The sequence below is a fragment of the Lethenteron reissneri genome, chromosome 28 (assembly GCF_015708825.2).
Source record: "Lethenteron reissneri isolate LAM-NWPU_2019-01 chromosome 28, ASM1570882v1, whole genome shotgun sequence".
Lineage (NCBI taxonomy): Eukaryota > Metazoa > Chordata > Hyperoartia > Petromyzontiformes > Petromyzontidae > Lethenteron > Lethenteron reissneri.
The window spans coordinates 11,054,947-11,073,359 of record NC_083806.1 but is presented as its reverse complement, the minus strand read 5'-3'; the positions used below and the strand labels follow the sequence as shown (position 1 = coordinate 11,073,359).

Sequence of the window (18,413 nt, the reverse complement as noted above, 5' to 3'; positions counted from 1 at the left end):
CAACTTTAAATAAATATAGACAACACTTTCTATCTTCTTGGTTCTTTCGGTAAAGTCACGTAGAAGGGAAGTAATAAAATAATAAAAATAAAACATAATAAAATAATTCTCACGACGTTTCGGCCACAACGCAAGCAGCCGTCCTCAGGTGAAAACCAGGTCCGTCGAGGCGACAGAGTCTGAATGAAACAGCACACGAGCTTGGAGCATATATATAAGCTGGGCGCATTGACAAAGGAATTTGCATATCAAGAGGAATTTAGCATATTCATGGAAAATGCAGGAATGTGATTAGTACTGCATATGCATGTGCATTATGCAGGATTAACAGCATCAAAGGGAGCTACAGTTGCTGCTGCTGCTGCAGTTGCTGCTGCTGCTGCAGTTGCTGCTGCTGCTGCACTTGCTGCTGCTGCTGCAGTTGCTGCTGCTGCTGCAGTTGCTACTGCTGCTGCAGTTGCTGCTGCTGCTGCAGTTGCTGCCTTATCCATTTTTTAATATAACACTATGTATTATTCTACCCACCTTAATGTGTATCACACTGCTATATATTTACTATACAATTACGACACCATACATTACTCTGCACACTGCACCATGCCAGTGAGTGGAACGCGGTCTGAAAGTCACCGTAAACGTGAACACAATCAGTTAAGATCCGAAATGGTTTATTACGTCCTTCCAATGATTGCTAAGCCAGAATCCATCTTCTCGGTTAAAATTGTCTCGTTCTACTTAATTGAATAGACTTCTTAATACATGTTTTCTCCTACAACATCAGAGTGCAGCGGCACATTAAATACGCACTACAATGACAATAGTTGAAAGCGATTTGAAGCATGTTTTATTTATTTTGGGGGGGGGGGCAGAGCTTTGTGACGTCATATTTGAGGGGGTCTGACTTTTTGTGACGACGGGGGGGGGGGGGGGGGGGGGCAAAAATCGTCCAAAATCGCGTGACGTCATTTATGGACGCCCCCTTAGGTTTCAGAGGTGTATGTTCGCAAGTCCAAACTTTACTCCTGTCGATTCCAAAACATGTTGTACGGCGTATACACTACACACGAAATGGCTTTAAAAGTTGTATGATCTCCTGTCGATGCCACTGGCTCTTCACGTTCTGCAGATGTAGATGCCACTGGTTCTTCACGTTCTGCAGATGTAGATGCCACTGTGCAGATGTAGATGCCACTGGTTCTTCACGTTCTGCAGATGTAGATGCCACTGGCTCTTCACGTTCTGCAGATGTAGATGCCACTGGTTCTTCACGTTCTGCAGATGTAGATGCCACTGGTTCTTCACGTTCTGCAGATGTAGATGCCACTGGTTCTTCACGTTCTGCAGATGTAGATGCCACTGGCTCTTCACGTTCTGCAGATGTAGATGCCACTGGTTCTTCACGTTCTGCAGATGTAGATGCCACTGGTTCTTCACGTTCTGCAGATGTAGATGCCACTGGTTCTTCACGTTCTGCAGATGTAGATGCCACTGGTTCTTCACGTTCTGCAGATGTAGATGCCACTGGCTCTTCACCTTCTGCAGATGTAGATGCCACTGGTTCTTCACGTTCTGCAGATGTAGATGCCACTGGCTCTTCACGTTCTGCAGATGTAGATGCCACTGGCTCTTCACGTTCTGCAGATGTAGATGCCACTGGTTCTTCACGTTCTGCAGATGTAGATGCCACTGGCTCTTCACGTTCTGCAGATGTAGATGCCACTGGCTGTTCACGTTCTGCAGATGTAGATGCCACTGGTTCTTCACGTTCTGCAGATGTAGATGCCACTGGTTCTTCACGTTCTGCAGATGTAGATGCCACTGGCTCTTCACGTTCTGCAGATGTAGATGCCACTGGTTCTTCACGTTCTGCAGATGTAGATGCTACTGGCTCTTCACGTTCTGCAGATGTAGATGCCACTGGTTCTTCACGTTCTGCAGATGTAGATGCCACTGGCTCTTCACGTTCTGCAGATGTAGATGCCACTGGCTCTTCACGTTCTGCAGATGTAGATGCCACTGGCTCTTCACGTTCTGCAGATGTAGATGCCACTGGTTCTTCACGTTCTGCAGATGTAGATGCTACTGGCTCTTCACGTTCTGCAGATGTAGATGCCACTGGTTCTTCACGTTCTGCAGATGTAGATGCCACTGGCTCTTCACGTTCTGCAGATGTAGATGCCACTGGTTCTTCACGTTCTGCAGATGTAGATGCCACTGGCTCTTCACGTTCTGCAGATGCCACTGGTTCTTCACGTTCTGCAGATGTAGATGCCACTGGTTCTTCATGTTCTGTAGATGCCACTGGTTCTTCACGTTCTGCAGATGTAGATGCCACTGGTTCTTCATGTTCTGCAGATGTAGATGCCACTGGTTCTTCACGTTCTGCAGATGTAGATGCCACTGGTTCTTCACGTTCTGCAGATGCCACTGGTTCTTCATGTTCTGCAGATGTAGATGCCACTGGTTCTTCATGTTCTGTAGATGCCACTGGTTCTTCACGTTCTGCAGATATAGATGCCACTGGTTCTTCACGTTCTGCAGATGCAGATGCCACTGGTTCTTCACGTTCTACAGATGTAGATGCTACCACTGCCATCTATTGCGCGGCGGCTGAACTTACGATTTTCGGTCCGAACAGGCAACTGGACATCCAGACCGGTTTGTTCGTATCTCCAAAAGTTCTCAAGTCGAATGTTTGTAAGCAGAGGAGTCTCTGTAAATCACAAGTATTTATACTGGAGGATTCCTATTAGCTATGAAGCACTTGTTTTCCCACAGATGCCCAGGGAACATATAAGACAGCCATAAATGATGAGGTGAGCTTGGGCAGGTCGTGTTGCTTAGATATGATGGCCGGTGGTCAATACTTAACGTTGGAGTGGCAATGAAAAGAGAGAAAGTGCCATAAAAAGTGTTCCCACTACGGAAATGTGCTCGGTGGGTCGCTACATTGGAGGATTGTGAGATGACAACAGGATTGGGGCGTGGTCCCAATGCAGGAGTGGAACGATCGTGGTTGATGAGGACGATGCTGGTTTTAAGTCCAGGCTGTTGGCAATTTGGACGACTCCAATCGCTTGCAGACATTTGTCGAAAGAATATTATACATCGTACGGACAACAGATTTTTGCAATGTCTTTTATTAAAACCAAATAAAACTCTCACATCCTTACACTCACTTTCATAAATATCAACTTCAAACGTTAAAATTACTGGACGCATTCCGCAGGTCCTTTTGTGCGTGCATTAAGCTTAAGTGCTATGCCACAAATGCCAATTCTGGCATCTCAAACAGCAGTGTATGAAATGGACCAAAACAATACTGTTGCCACACGTTAGTTTAAATGCTCACCTCAACTTGATCTTCATATCCCTGTGTGATGCAGATCTAAACGGTGTCCAACCACCTCTGTATGCAAGAGTGTTTTCTGCAGACGTTACAGACTAGTGCCTTGCACAGTTTGAGGTGCAGTGCTCGCTATCCGCAGCAAATGGGAAAGGTCACATCTGTCTATTGTTGTGCGAGACAGAAGCAAATAAGGTTGATCTGAAACGTGAATAAAAATTTTTGATAAGAGCTTTTAAAATTTAACAATACTTACATGTGATAAGGGGGGGGGGGCGGTGGCCCCCCGGTTAGCACAGTGCGATAAACTCGGCAAACTTAGCTCCATTCCTGGCCACAGCTAAACATCAGGTGGCAAGCGTTTTCTGAAACCGGTCCTGGGCCACCACTCCCTTAATCCATACCGACTTGCATGGTGCAGTATGGTAAAACAATTCGCATGACCAAAACAGCATGAGAAACCTAGCACCAAGCAGTATTTACAATGGGTTGTAGATTATCTATGTCATCATCAAGTGCTTACCTACAAATACTATTCTCAATGAAATCAATTGCGCATCACGAGTTTCCCGCGAGTAGTTCGTGGAGCAAGCGGCATGATCGTCCGCTCAAGAGTACTGCAGCCTCTTCTCCTTCACCTTCTCATCGATGTTGGTGAAGTAATTCATCTTGGTGAGGAGCAAACGCGCCAACGGGAAGTTGCCTGTGCCGACCACACGCAATGGAGGGGACGGATTTAGGATGGAACACACGCGTCAATTGTTCACCATCATCGTAGAATTTTTCTCGACACGCTTTCCACACCAGATCTATAAAACAACCAATCGTTTTGTAATGAAGCTTACTAAATGAAATGCAATGTATCAAAATGAGCGATTGGTGACCATCCGTTTCCTCGTATAAATGTACACGAGTCATTGTTTCAAAGCTAAATGGGAAGAAAAAAATCTAAAGTCTGGAGTGGAATTCATAGAAGCTTGACAATGCAGTACTACTGTAAGTCAGACCCTTCCATAACATCCACGCAATTATAGTACAAGGCACGCTCTGCAGTTATGTTGCGAGGTATCTTTAGAACGGTTGATAAATCTTCTTTCTGTCCTGTTTTTGGTGAAAATATTCCAGTGTCAGACAGATAAAATGTCTATGATCATACATTTTGGACATTTTATCAACGTATTAATCTAGCCCACTGTCTCCATACTTAGGTGGGCATGTAATCGCTCGTTAAATTAGTCTTACATTTACAAAAAAATGCATCAGACTTTTTAAGAATAATTTCAGATGTATTTAGAACTTTTATGCAACTATATTTGTATCACTATTCTACACGCACAAAGGTAAAATATGAATTTGTGAATCGACTCATGACCCCAAATCATGACAATCAAATCGTGCAAGGGGCGATTCATTATTTATTTATATAACCATGTTTCATCATGCTCATATCCATGAGTAGCCATAGACATTCCATTTACTTAATGTGAAGGCAGTTTTTCTAAAGATATCCAATTGTATTTTCCACTTGGCTTTTCTCTCAAATGTTGAAAATGTCAATACAACAAAATATCAAGACAACAGGAGACATTTGTTGTGAATTGTTAGAATACCACTAGTCGCAGCTCTTTGCTGCCAGCTTCACCATGAGCCAATGTTACAGCGCCCTCCAGTGGCCAATCCCCTGCTCTGATCATAGGTTGGCAGAACAAAGTAATTTTAGTGGGAGAATGCGGCCCACCCGAGATGGCTAGGACAAGCGTGGAAATTGGAAAAATGAGAGGTGGGGGCAGGACAAGACGGTCACCAACAGCGGCAGTGAAAGAGTCAAAGAAAGAGACGCAAGACAGACAGAAAATACACAAGGAGACGGAGAGGCACAAAACACAAGAGGGATATAAGCCTTGCCCAAGATTAAGTATTGAGGAATAAAATGGGGCACCCTATACAATTTTCTCCATCTCCGCAACCTGGCACCTGAGCCCCAGTAATTGCACCGCTGGACACTGCCATGGGCCGAACTGGGTGACATAGTAACTGTGACTGCTCCTGATACTCCTGTTGTTAAGGAGTGACTCATGCAGCCAGCTATGGCTGCAAAGTTTGGTCGTACATGTTATGTATATCGTTTATTGTTAAATTTGAATCACAGTTCCATATGATCACTGTTACATTGTTTTTGTAGATTTATTTTGGTGATTTTTAAAACATTTTGGTTTAGCCATGTTTGTTTGTTGTAGTACAGAGTTAGCCTTATAACTTTAATCTACATTGCCTTATGGTTGTTATTGTTTGACTTGCATTCCACTGGGATTTTTGCACACAGCGTTGAAATACGGTGCTTTTTCTGGAAGACTTTGCTGTTTTTTCCAGGATGTTTCTGTTGTGTGTAGTCTTTTTAAGATGTTTCTTGTTCATGTTTTTGTTTTGTTGCGGTTGCACCCGAGTCAAGCGCCGCATGGCTCACAGGGTTATACCTAATAAATGAAACCGAACACTAAAACTGAACTGGGGTGCTGGAGTGGTGCGTGTGTGTGTGCGTGCATGAGTCAGATCAACAGTTCGAAAGATTGTGCACTTTGCTCACCTGCGTCGAATGCCTGCATGACCTCCTGCGTCAGCTCCTGCAGCTTCTCTGTAAAACAACGCAGATCCTGACTGTGACTCACATCGACGTGAATGCAAGGGCACTGCGGTGCCAAACACTTCTGCCATCAAAACAATAATGCAGTCAATCTGTTAGCACTAGCCAGGTCACGATTTACGGTGAAGGTGTGCTCATTAACGCACTTAGAACTATTCACCCCCGGAGCCCAACATCAATTGACCCAGGAATGGCCGTGAGCCCAACTCAACAGGGCATGATTTATAATCTAATATGTTGGTTGGGTGGAGCAATTAAAAGAAGGGAGCAAACATCTCTTTTTCACGGTGGTGTTGTAAAGCATAATTGTTATTTTGCTAAAATGTCATATTGTGATTATCATTGTTATTTTATTAAATTTTTCCTGAAAATATTTCTGAAAAACTCATTAAACTTGAAAATAATTTGCACATTGTCATTAATTTAGTGGTTTCAAAATAGTTGTGCGGAGTAATTAACTGCATGCCGATTACATAACGTAATTTCCATAAAGGACATCGGGGCATCCCTCGTGGCCAGTATAAACGCCGTCTCTGAAACAAAGTCACGTCGCTTCTCGGGGGCGAGCAGACTCACCCAGGTTGCTCCTGGAGAGGTCTTCGATCTCCTGTAAGGAGTCGGCATCCTCAAGGTCCTCGTTGATCTCCATGATCTCCATCAGGAACTCGGGGTCCATGTCCTCCGTTGTGTCCTCCAACGACAGCCCATGCCGCTCCAGCTGAAACCCGCAAATACAAAGGGTCCCTCCCCATTCAGTTACGTGGAATTCAGCAGCAGGTGATGTCAGTAGGCACCTATTTAAGTCAGCGCAGCACATAGGAGAGGGCGCAGTGGCAATAATCACGGCTACATGTTGTGCAGCGCCGATGTTGTCCCACATCACGAGTGCCCCAATGATTAGTGATGTTAGGCTGCGTCAATCAATGTAGAGGAAGCCCAGGCTGGTTTAATTACCACTCACCACGAGTTCAATGAAAAACAAATAAAAGCACTTTGTTGGCAAGAAAAATTACATTCGTTTCTCATTCAAAATACAGCACAAGAGAAGCGCCGTTAGCAACCTAGCTTGGGTCAACCAAGTTAGCAGTCCAACAAGCTAACAAGCCTGCATTTGCCACAGGGATAAAAGAAACGTAAACAGAGGAAACAACGGAGTAGGTTACCCCGGTTGGGCTGATGTTTTCTCCACACGGAGTGGGTAACATCGGACATCATGCAGAATATCACGTGGCACAACCCAACAATGCATTGGACAGCGAATAGAAAGTGATTGTTGTGAATTGGCAATAAGCCACAGATGCACGTGATAACTGGGCTATGCAAACATGCACTGCTGCAGTTCTTGCCGACAGCAAGCAGTGTGTGTGTGTGTCTGTGTTGAGGGGTCGAAGCACCCTCAAATGAGTGCCTGGTGCTATTTGTTTTTGTTGCGGAGTGAATTTAAATCGATTAACTTGCCAAGTAGACACCCCTGGGCAGCGGCTTCAGCAGCGTGTTATAGGCCTTGTTCACAAGCGCAGACTGCTGCTGCGACAGGTCAAGCTCCCTCTGCACACACAGAGGAGACATGGGTAAAATGCCAATTACTTTAATGCAACGCAGATGAACAATTAACCATGCCCTGTATAATACGAATTGCCCATTACTTTAGGTGCGTAATTTAAACACCAATTATAAAATTTACATTTAAATTACATGTCATTCAGATACCGTCCATCTCCAGGTCCATGGTTAGCAATGAGCGCAGTGCATTCACCACTGTGCCAGCACTCTTGGCAAAACATTACCTGCGATTTTTGGCTGAAGTTGTCTGGGTGCAACTGCCTCTGCAGGGCAAGGTAGGCCTGTTGTAGTTTCTGTAGGTTCACCGAAAAGGACTCGTTGCTGAAATGACAAAGGCCGCATGCCGAGTATTAAATAGCACAGAGGGCTTATGTTTAATCTCCGAGTGGCACTGGATAGGTTAACCCAGTTTTTAAGAGCGTTTTAACAAGTTTCACGCGTGGATTTAATGACAATATGTTGAAGTTGTTTGTCATTTAATAAAGCGAGTGCATGTAGGCGTTACAAAAGTTATTTCATTTCAATTAACGTGTCGGTGTTTAATTAAACCCTTGCTGCACATTGACACTTGCTGATCCTGTGCGTCATATTTTGTTTAAATAATCTTTGTGTAGTGGTGTCAGCTTGCTAGAAATTTATATTTGTATGATGGGTTTGGGATTTTCTTCGTGCACGTTTCAGCTTCCATAGAATTTCCTTCATCGGTGTCCACGTTTCTGATCTAAATGTAATAAATTGGCAATACGCACTCACTGGAAACCTTCCTCTGTAGGCACATTGGTATAATGCTTTTCATGATCAAGTTCTGTTTTCCCAAAAGCACTCAAGACTTTTTCGCTTTTCCAATTCCTCTTTCACAATTTGTATCCCGGGCTGCCTTTTCACAGTGTGTGCGATTTGTTTTCTATGCAACGTCGTCTTCTATACAAATTGCATCTCACAATCATTGCGGAACCGCTCACAAAGCATACCAGCTGGTGCCAGCTATTTGCCAAAGCTCTGCGGTCCTATACAGTATATATAACTGTTTTCATTCAATTAATGAGTGTTCACACACTCAATAACTGTCTGAGGTATATACACACTGGCCGATTTCGCAAACGTGTTCACAACTTTTACTCATTTATCTCCACTCTACAGCCTTCTTTTATCAAGTTATTATATATAATTTCCTCACTCCACTTATGATACACATTACTACATTCGTCATGTAACCCCAGCTGAGCCACTCCGTTCTCGTGACGGATATTAACCCCTGCAATTTCAAAACACTCCTGATGATTTTAGAGCCACGGTTTTGTGGGACCTCGAACGAAAAATCAACAACGCTCCCCATAATTCCAGTCGACATTCCTCCCCTCCCACACACACACACACATGTCCGTGCGGTGATTTCATTCTCCACCACCGCCTAGGCTCCCCACCCGACCCCTTCGTCCCTCACCAGCCCAGCAGCTGGAAGAGCGAGGCCCCGGCTCGAGGGGGTTGCACCGAATGGCAGCGGGAGCAGAAGAAGACGGAGTCGGCACCGACATCGCTCCGGCAGCCCCAGCACCGCGGCGATGCCTCCACGCCGGGCTCCCCGACCTGGCTGGCGCCGCACAGACGCCTCACGGGGCTCGGACACGGCCTCGGCCTCGCCGACGAAGAGACGGGGGAGGTGGTGATGGAGGAGGCGAAGACGACGACGGAGGGAGGATGATGAGGAGGAGGACACGCCGCCATCCTCGCACGCAGTGTCCCTCTGGACAACGCCGGCCACAGCCGCGCCACGCAGGGCAGCATTGTTAGTTAGTAAGGGGCAGCCGAGGGCTTGAGCAGGAGATGGTGGAGAGAGATGAGATGGAGGGAGGTGTTATAAGCGACGGTTCTCTTGGGTCTTTAGCTTCTAAAGTGATGTCTCCGCCGACCAGGCCCACCCGTCTCTCCTCGTACGGTAGCGATCTCCTGCGTGCGGCCTAGTCTCTCACGCGGCAAGGGCGCGCCTTTCCCCGGCAGGAATCTAGGCGAGGTCGGTGGTCGTCGAGGAGTCGCGCTGTCGACACTTTTGTTTCCAGTAAGTTGAATGTAAACGAGCCCGTTGTTGTTGTTTGTTGCTTGTGTCGTTGTTGCTTTCTCCTACGGGGTAGATGCGTGGATTCGGCGAGGCTCAGAACGATGGTGGTGATGTTGTTGTTGCCTCCGGCTTGTATCGATTCGTCAATTCAGTTGCGTTGGACTGAACCTCCCTCTTATAGCGCATGAATCGAATCGGACGAGTGTGAGGGGCTTTGGCGATTACGTACAGGCAGTCCCCGTGTTACGGAAGGGTTAGGGTCGCCGAGAACGATCCGTAACCCGAATTTTCCGTATGTCGGGAACTGAACAATTTCCCACCAAAATCAACGATAAAATTCCATGGCCGGTAATAGTTGTTAGGATCGTCGAGAACGATCCGTAACCCGAATTTTCCGTATGTCTGGAACTGAACAATTTCCCACCAAAATCAACGATAAAATTCCATGGCCGGTAATAGTTGTTCGGTTCGTCGAGAACGATCTGTAACCCGAATTTTCCGTATGTCGGGAACTGAACAATTTCCCACCAAAATCAACGATAAAATCCCATGGCGGGTAATAGTTGTGCCTCCCCTATCCGATTGCTGGGTTGGTTTTATCTCAGTGCTGCATCGCACTGCCGTCCGTTTTCTATCGCTGCCCGTATCGTAATCGCAGTACATATGCTCTGCACTTCCTACGATTCTTTCATTTAATTGAATATCTACCCTAACACTACACATAATTAAACTAATGGAACATACACTGTACTGTATCGAATTTGTTTTTGAATACCACGAAGCAGAGAAAACTATTTTTTTTCACGCGATCATTGGATAACACGAAGGAGAGTGTGGTAACGTGTAGGCCTGCCAACGTTCTATTTGGCTCTCGTTACAGAGTGATTGAAGGAGATCGAGACAGGACACACGAGGTTCACAGTGCAGACGAGACAAGACTGAAGACGAGCTGCAGGGTACACTCGAGAACAAGAGAAATACCGAGAGTACAAAAGAACCAGTACAAATGTAAATATACATGAGTCCGAGCAAATTTGAAAGCTCCGAGGCAGACAGAACAATGCAAATATGAGACGTAAAGACTTAAAAGTAGGATTCTGGACAGGTCATACCAGACATGACAAAACAGTACAAATAGTATGGGAGATTTGCGCTGTGCATGCCAAAACCCTCACTTCTGACCATGTGATCTAATATATAAAGGTGGTATGGTCCTCAACATGAGGTTGACTCTACATAGATAAGGCATGGTAATCATAGACGTGGTCATGCCCTCACAATTCTTAATAAGGCCTCATATTTCCAAGTGTTTTTTCTTTTCTGGAAGTGCATGATCCTAGACACAGCCATGCCCTTGCATCTAAGAGGCGTGAAATAAATATATGTATTAAGTGTTGACACTTAAATAAAAACATTATTACTAACTTGGTCACAATAAATCACAAAACCGGCAAAGACACATTTGCTCTCCATAATTTATTCATCAGAATTTAGTAACCATCATACTAAAAACACATGCAGACATCTTTCACAAAAATCAGATTTTCACAGTAAATGGTAATTGCTGGCCAACTTAACATGACCATAATGCATGGTGAGGTCATACAAAAAGCTGTACTCTTAACAATGCAAAATAACGGATTTCATTCTCCACGCAGGTATTACACCTGCCCCGGGCAGTGAGCAAACCCTGCAGACACCGTACTTCACGCGTCACAAAGGGATTCCCGTAACCTTGAAGTTAAACTAAGCGGGGGGCTGGGTGACCTCCGTTGTTGTGAGAGATGTTACGTGAAGGTCACCTTGCAAATGCAAGTTGGTGTTGTTGATGTTGTGTCAAGCACTGTCACGTTCCCACGAGCCACGGGACTTATGGGCTTGCCCTAAAGTCCGTGTGAGAATTTAGTACGAGCGCAAATACACCACCAAATATGGTTGGAAGTGGAAAAGTTTAATTTGCTAATAAACGATTAGTTTTTGTCGAAAATAATCTTGAACTTTTACACATAAGTATTTCTGGGAAACACCTGCCCTACCCACGTGAAAACTCAAGTTATTCTGAAAGTGGAAATTCCAAATTACCACGATGTCTCTGAATGATCACTGTTGACGTCCTCAAAGTGGTACTCCCCTCATTCCTGCTACAGGGATGTTTATGAACAAATAACCCATAATACACCCAATGTCTTAATAACAATTTCATTTTATATACCATCATTAATTTCTATATATGATCTCAGAAGCTAAGCAGGCTTGCACGTGATTATTGCTTGAATTGGCGAGCAGCATACCATGACGAGTGTTGGCAGCGCACAAAATCCAATGCTTCTATATCTTCACTGCCTGCCTTCAACAATCTGCATTTACCAGTATGGTAAAGTATGGTCATATACCCCCATGGCTCGCAAGGCATGGGGAGGCCCTCAACCAGCACTGGATTGGCATAAGGCTGCACACATTCAGATTAGGATGATAGGTTAACGCCCAAGTATGATGTGAACCCACAACCTTCTTATGATCGTGAGTCAAGCACTATCACAGTGCCACGAAGATAACGTGCTCATAGTCAGTGGCGTCCTCCACTGTGCCAAATTCAAACACAGAGGTGGGTATGGTGCAGTTGTTGTTTGCCTCTTGACGGCATCGCGCCAAGACGGAGAGTCACGGCCATCACGTTCCTTCCTGCTCCGTGTGGCCCTCCTGCACCTTCATGATGAGGGACAGAAGCTGCAGCTGCAGCGTGATCTCCTGCCACAGGAAGCACGTGGGGACAGCACGAGTAACGGCACAGGTGAGAGCAAGTACTTAACGAAGAACAATGTCCACATTTACAGCTGGAGCCAAAGTGATGTAAGAATTTCCAAGTTGATTTGTTTTACCCGGTGACTACTGAAGAGGCCAGGATTGTCTCAGTTGCAAGAGGGACCTGGTCATTGGTGATGAAGCAGACCTTTATCCACCACGGCAGTGCATATGACATCGTATAAAAAGTGGTTTACCAACTATAATTAATTCGCCTTTTGTCATAAAATGGATATCATAAGGACAAAAACAGCTGTTATGTGGTCACCCCAGACAAAAAACTGTAGCACGCTACTCAAGGGTGCCTAAACGTCTCTTTAAAATGTTGTTACATGACGAAGTTTAAAAGTCATGCCCGACAGCCTGGAATGCACGACCTTGGTAAACACAGCCGTTATTTTTCTTGTATTGCATCTTCCATTAAGATAAAGCAGCAAGATGCGAATAGTTTAAATATACAAAACACGCAAATCTCACTGCCAAGCTAAGCCAAACATCCAATTAATGTATAGGCATCGCAGGATGAATGAGAAACTAGCATCATTGAATAATTTTACCTTTTATATAAATGACTTTATTTAGTAGTTATACTTTTTCATTTTTGAAGGGCTTGTCTGGTACTCAATAGCTCCTATTAGCTAACTATGTAGAAGCTTATTTAAAAACTGAGCATCAGAAAATATGTTTAAAATGTAATAATTATCAGGCCCCATGGTGTTAATTGCAGTCTCCAACCCTTTACTAATTTTAATTTTCTGGCCTCTCTATTTATGTGAGAATGCCGTATCTTCAAACATAGCCAATGATACATTTTTTATTTTAATGTGTTGTCACTAATGAAAGTATTGAGTTGGGTTTGTTACTTGTGCTTGTGCACCCACTGCCAAAGCATAATCACCAAACAATTTGTTTAAGTTTGTTCAGGTCAGTAACAAAGCACAAGCTCCGAATGCTGCCCTCATTATTGCGCGAGTCTGGAGGGAGTGTATTTCTGGTACTTGTGGATTCTGTGTGACGTAGAACCCAGGGACTCCGGACTTCTCGAGGGTACTCTGCTGATCCTCCACCTTTTGGTCCAGCTCCAACACAACATGCTCGTCCATGCTCTTCTGCTCTGCTTTTATCCTCTTCTCAAGAGCCTGACGTGCGTGCGCACACACACACCGACACACACGTATACACAACATTCACCACTAAGTGGCGGTGACGTCACTACAGCTGTTGTTCCAGGCTACGTGCACTTGGAGGCCACATGAAGTGTCGAAAACTTGCTGGCAGAAAGTCACGGGACAGACCCAGATTCTATGGTTTGACTGAGATGACAGGGAGGTGCACCAATTGTGCTCCCCACTGCGGCACCTATACACACACACATACTGATACATAAACATACATACTTTTGCACCTACACACAGACATACAAAATAAAGATCCCTTAGAGCCTGTCATGGACTATTGCGGCAAGCTGTTAACGAGCACCTATACAGGCTGATATGGCACACATGGGGGTCCTGGCCAGCACCACGCCCTACCACATTTTTCTCCCCAGCACCCATGTCTACACACCATGCTAGGTATGATTCTCTTAGACGTAGTAAACCCGAGAGAAAGTCCAGGACCGGTTTATACATTTGACACTACTACTCACCATAAATATATATACACACACATACCCATATGCACTCACAAAAAACACACATGCATATACACATCATTTTGTAAATGACAGATTGATGTATATATGCAAGTGCATGATCCTAGACACACGAATACAGACGCATTACCTCCATCTCCCGCTGCTGGGCTGACTGCAGCAGAGCCGTGTTGTGAGGCTTGCAGCTCTGCAGCGCATCCTGCTGCCTCCGCAGCAGATCTTGCTTTAAGACTGCACACAGACATCACCGTACAGATTGATCGTGAAGGGAACTAAACCACAAAGCACACAACAACACTTTTATGTAAACATATTGGTAACTGAAAGGCATTATTGTCCCAAATACTCATTTTCCTTTCCACCCTTCACGGAACGCGCAAGTAGGAATAAGCGGTTGTGCGGCAGCCTCAGCGTAGCATCACATAAGGCGGGACGATGCTTATAAATGCGCTGTTTGCCGAGCCGTGCAATAATCAAACCGTGATACGCTTGGCCTCAGCGACATGTATGAAGCCTGACTCGGAGCTAAGCTGGACCAGGGGTGCGGATAACGAAGCGTTCATTGCGTGTGACAGGCGTGCATTGGAAAAACAGCCTGGCGCTTTCTGAGCCGTGCCAAGTGCGACTCGGCACGGCCCCAGCAGCGGCCCAGTTGTACAGTGGGAAACAGGTACAGTCTGTTCTCCTATAAAGCGTTTTTTCATAACGCCGAATTGGATATAACGCGACGAATGTATCAGGGAACACATTTTTTATAACGCGGATGCGAACTGGATAGTAACACGATTAAGTGAACGGCTGCATCACACAAAGCGGAATGCTGCTGGATGCTTCCCACACGCGCCTCAGCTCTTTGTTCAGCCTGCGTACGCATCTCACGTGTTATCGCGGACTGTGCTCTACCACATATTATATATGATTTCTTATAACGCCATTTTTCCATAACGCTGTGTTGTTTAGGAACGCAACTACCGCATTATAGGAAAACACACTATAAATTTCAATTTAAAGCTTTCGTGACTGCAGGGATTCATCTTCTTGGTTCTTTCGGTAAAGTCACATAGAAGATGCTGTCTTTCCGACAGACCTGTTCTTCACCTGAGGACGGCTGCTTGCGCTGTGGCCGAAACGTCGTGAGAATTGTATTTTACGATGTTTTATTTTTATTATTTTATTATTTCCCTTCTACGTGACTTTACCGAAAGAACCAAGCAGAAAAAACAGACTATATTATGTAAACAAAAAAGTGAACTGAACACTCATCAACAGACACGAGGAAGCGCACACTCCCCCTTAACCCAGTACTGGCAGTGGCAGCAGCTACCCCGGTGCTGGTTGTGCAGCTTGAGGCGCTGGCTGTAGAGGTTCTTCTCCGTCAGCTGTTGGATGTCTTTGAGGCCCTGTACGATTTCGTAGACGGTACCGTCAATGAGCGCCAGCGCCAAGTCGCTCAGCATGTCGTACGTCAGCCGCTGCTGGTAGACACTGCGAACGCAGGGACACGCCGGCAGGACTTTCACGAAGGATGCTGCAGCCGAGTTACATTTTGACTAAAAGTTACACAACTCAAGGCAACCCAGAAATAAAAACATTGAGATATAAATACTGGTGAATTATGATGCATTTATAAGATGCATTTTCATACCTGTCAACCCCTTATCAGTGCCTACCTTATTACAGACCAATTGAGACCGTATTGGTTACCCCGTGCCCTTATAAATCTCAACGTGTATCCTACAAAGCCCGTATTGAAACAGCTGTATGCTGTATGGACCTGAAAAAACTCACTTTCCCTGTACAAGAATACGGTTAAACCGTATGAGTTGACAGGCGTGCATTTTGTATATGTTCAGCCCTTTTGTAAATCCACTGATGGATGATCAACACCGCACGCCATTCGCGACGAGGCTATGTGACCACCCTGCTGATCAGTGCGAGTTGGTGAAGGGGACAGCACAGACGCAGGATTGTATAGAGCCCAGAGCAAACCTGGATTTTGCTGTGGCGCCCTCTGCTACATTACTTAGAAAGAATTAGCCAAACACCCCCATTCAGATCTCTCCTGAAAACGTGTCGAGATTTTCGGGGATAAATGCTTTTTAGAACAGACATTTGTTTTTGCAACTCTCGGGGGGGTCTCAATATTATTCCTTCTTGCGAGTGCATTTGGCCAATTTGTTTTATTCCTCAAAGCAACATTTGACAACACTCTAGAAATGGGGTGGCGCTCATCTCCCTTGGGAGACCTGAATCGGTGGTGGACATTCCACATTCCCTTGGCAGGGGTCAGTGGATCCATAGGATGACCACTCTTGACTAAACTTATTTTATTGTACTAGGCAAGGTCCACTAAGCTGTATAGCTCTTTCAGAAGCGACCTGGCCACAGATGATAGCCCGACAAAGTGGCTTATCATGTGGAAATGTATAGCTGTCAAATACTCGAGGTGCATGTTTCTAAATGTTGAGAGGAAAACCCGGAGAACCCGGAGAAAAATCCACGCAACCACGGGGAGAGAGAGACACGCAAACTCCAAATAAACAGCAGCAGGCGTCAAGGTCAGGATCGAACCCACGATCTCCTGTAGACCAGGCGAGAAAGTTGACATCTCCTAGCCACCGTGATGATGATGAGAGAGAGACGCAAACTCCAAATATACAGCAGCAGGCGTCAGGGTCGGGATCCAACCCACGACCTCCTGTACACCAGGCGAGGTAGTTAACATCTCATCAACACGACTCCCCTTATTTTTAAATCCTTTATATTAAGTTCGCTTGCTTGCTTAGGACCGTGCAAATCTTTCGGTCGTTTTTTAACCCACTTCCCGTGATCCAATCGAGCTGACATTTTCCACACAGACTCGTTGTGCGTGACAAAAATATTATATTTAATTACCAATTGCTTAATGGTGCAATGCAATCATCTGACCCATAGGTGGCAGCCATCTCAAGCCAGAGGACGAGAGGACTCTAGCCGCCACGCATATAAAGGATTTATAGTGAAAAACTTTGTTTTTACTGGTTATACTTATTAATCGGCTATGAAGGTGCCAACAACGCTTGCTTCTAGCTGGCGGTACACGGCACCAGCAAAAACCCCGTGAGGGTGTCACACACACATCGTCACTGTTACTAGAGCCATCGTCGACATCCTCTCAACACACTGCTGAGTGAGAAACCCATTAGACGCGAGCATTGAATCGAACTTTGTGGCAAATGTATACGTTTTATGGGTTTTTTTCTTCTCGTATTTCTGTTATTCGCGCCATTCTCGCATTGAAAAATGCTACGGGACTTACGAAAACTATTGCAATTCACGCAAACCCTCCGTGTATGCACCTATTGGATTGACATCGCAAAACAAACGAGACACAAGACTGCGCCACCAGGCCAAGCAAAACACAGAGATAACACTGGTCACACACTTTTTCTGGCATAAGGTATTCCAACGATTTTAAGGTAATTTTGGGGTGCCGATTCCAAATCTGGCATCAGTTTTTGTCTATCACATCAGGTTATTGAGATATCAAATATTGCATTTTCAATAAAAACTGCAGAAGAAAAATATTAAATAAATGTGGATATCTACATAAAATGATATTATAAACACACTATCCTAGAAAAATACAGCACCATATTTTAACACTAAAGCAGTCACTGACTCGCAACAACTTGCAATCATAAGTGACAGAGTTAATTTCGGGTAAAATCAATGAAAATGGGGTATGCCGATAGCATAACATGAGATGTGATAGAGCAAATCTGAGATCAGATTTGGAATCAGCACCCTGAAATTAGTCTAGAACAGCTGCAAAAGTCCAGGCCAGAAAAAAATGATTTTGTTAACCAGTGTTATCGATTCCTGAGGCGATCAAACTATGACAACAACTCGCGAAAATCGAATCGCCTTCCACGCCCGCCACTTGCCCCACAACGTCACCAAGCCCGCCGGCTGCCCTGCTCACCTGGGCAGCTCTCTGAGGCGCAGCTGCAGCTGCCCCAGCAGCTGGTAGTGGCGCGCCTGCTGCTCCTCCGCCTCCATGCCAGACAACTTTCCCGCCTTACACTGTCGCCACTGCCGCAGCCTCACCACATTCCCTAACGCGCATAAGCGCCTTGGTCGCACGCTATTGGCCCGCCGAACGTCAGGGGGGCGGGGGAAGATAGTGGTGGGGGGGCGGTACCTCGCACGCGATTGGCTGAATCTGCCCCCACCGACCAACCCGCCCGCCCCCCGAGCCTCTCGACCAATGGGGAATCGCGGTCCGGGCCCTGCGCCGCCGGTGCGCAGTGGGAATTCGAGTCGCTATGCGCGGGGTCTCCCCCCCGCCACCCCAGCCGCCCCCACCCCT

The 18,413-nt window shown here is 45.6% G+C and overlaps 2 protein-coding genes across 2 annotated transcripts; both read right to left on the bottom strand.

Annotated features, from left to right (window-relative positions):
• Positions 1-3,130: 3,130 nt before the first annotated feature.
• HSCB (HscB mitochondrial iron-sulfur cluster cochaperone) lies at positions 3,131-10,170 on the bottom strand. Its single transcript, XM_061562163.1, has 6 exons — positions 8,995-10,170; positions 7,775-7,871; positions 7,446-7,535; positions 6,564-6,705; positions 5,931-5,978; positions 3,131-4,049 (listed from the first exon to the last, which is right to left on the bottom strand). Exons 1-6 carry the CDS (start codon positions 9,333-9,335, stop codon positions 3,955-3,957), a joined length of 813 nt encoding a protein of 270 aa, XP_061418147.1. The 5' UTR covers positions 9,336-10,170; the 3' UTR covers positions 3,131-3,954.
• Positions 10,171-11,063: 893 nt separating this feature from the next.
• LOC133348984 (protein DGCR6-like) lies at positions 11,064-18,177 on the bottom strand. The gene is made up of 5 exons (XM_061562169.1): positions 18,027-18,177; positions 15,387-15,547; positions 14,193-14,293; positions 13,407-13,547; positions 11,064-12,354 (listed from the first exon to the last, which is right to left on the bottom strand). Exons 1-5 carry the CDS (start codon positions 18,101-18,103, stop codon positions 12,277-12,279), a joined length of 558 nt encoding a protein of 185 aa, XP_061418153.1. The 5' UTR covers positions 18,104-18,177; the 3' UTR covers positions 11,064-12,276.
• Between the last annotated feature and the right edge of the window lie 236 nt (positions 18,178-18,413).

What these genes read in the sequence shown, in the direction of transcription:
- LOC133348984 (XM_061562169.1), bottom strand. Translation starts at nt 18,103, where the DNA reads ATGGAGGCGGAGGAGCAGCAGGCGCGCCACTACCAGCTGCTGGGGCAG. An exon ending in CGCCTCAGAGAGCTGCCCAG is followed by an intron (nt 15,548 to 18,026) that starts GTGAGCAGGGCA and finishes CTGCGTTCGCAG; the next exon opens with TGTCTACCAGCAGCGGCTGA. An exon ending in GCTGCACAACCAGCACCGGG is followed by an intron (nt 14,294 to 15,386) that starts GTAGCTGCTGCC and finishes GTCTGTGTGCAG; the next exon opens with TCTTAAAGCAAGATCTGCTG.
- HSCB (XM_061562163.1), bottom strand. Translation starts at nt 9,335, where the DNA reads ATGCTGCCCTGCGTGGCGCGGCTGTGGCCGGCGTTGTCCAGAGGGACA. An exon ending in TGCCCAGGGGTGTCTACTTG is followed by an intron (nt 6,706 to 7,445) that starts GCAAGTTAATCG and finishes TGCGGGTTTCAG; the next exon opens with CTGGAGCGGCATGGGCTGTC. An exon ending in CATGCAGGCATTCGACGCAG is followed by an intron (nt 4,050 to 5,930) that starts GTGAGCAAAGTG and finishes TGGTCGGCACAG; the next exon opens with GCAACTTCCCGTTGGCGCGT.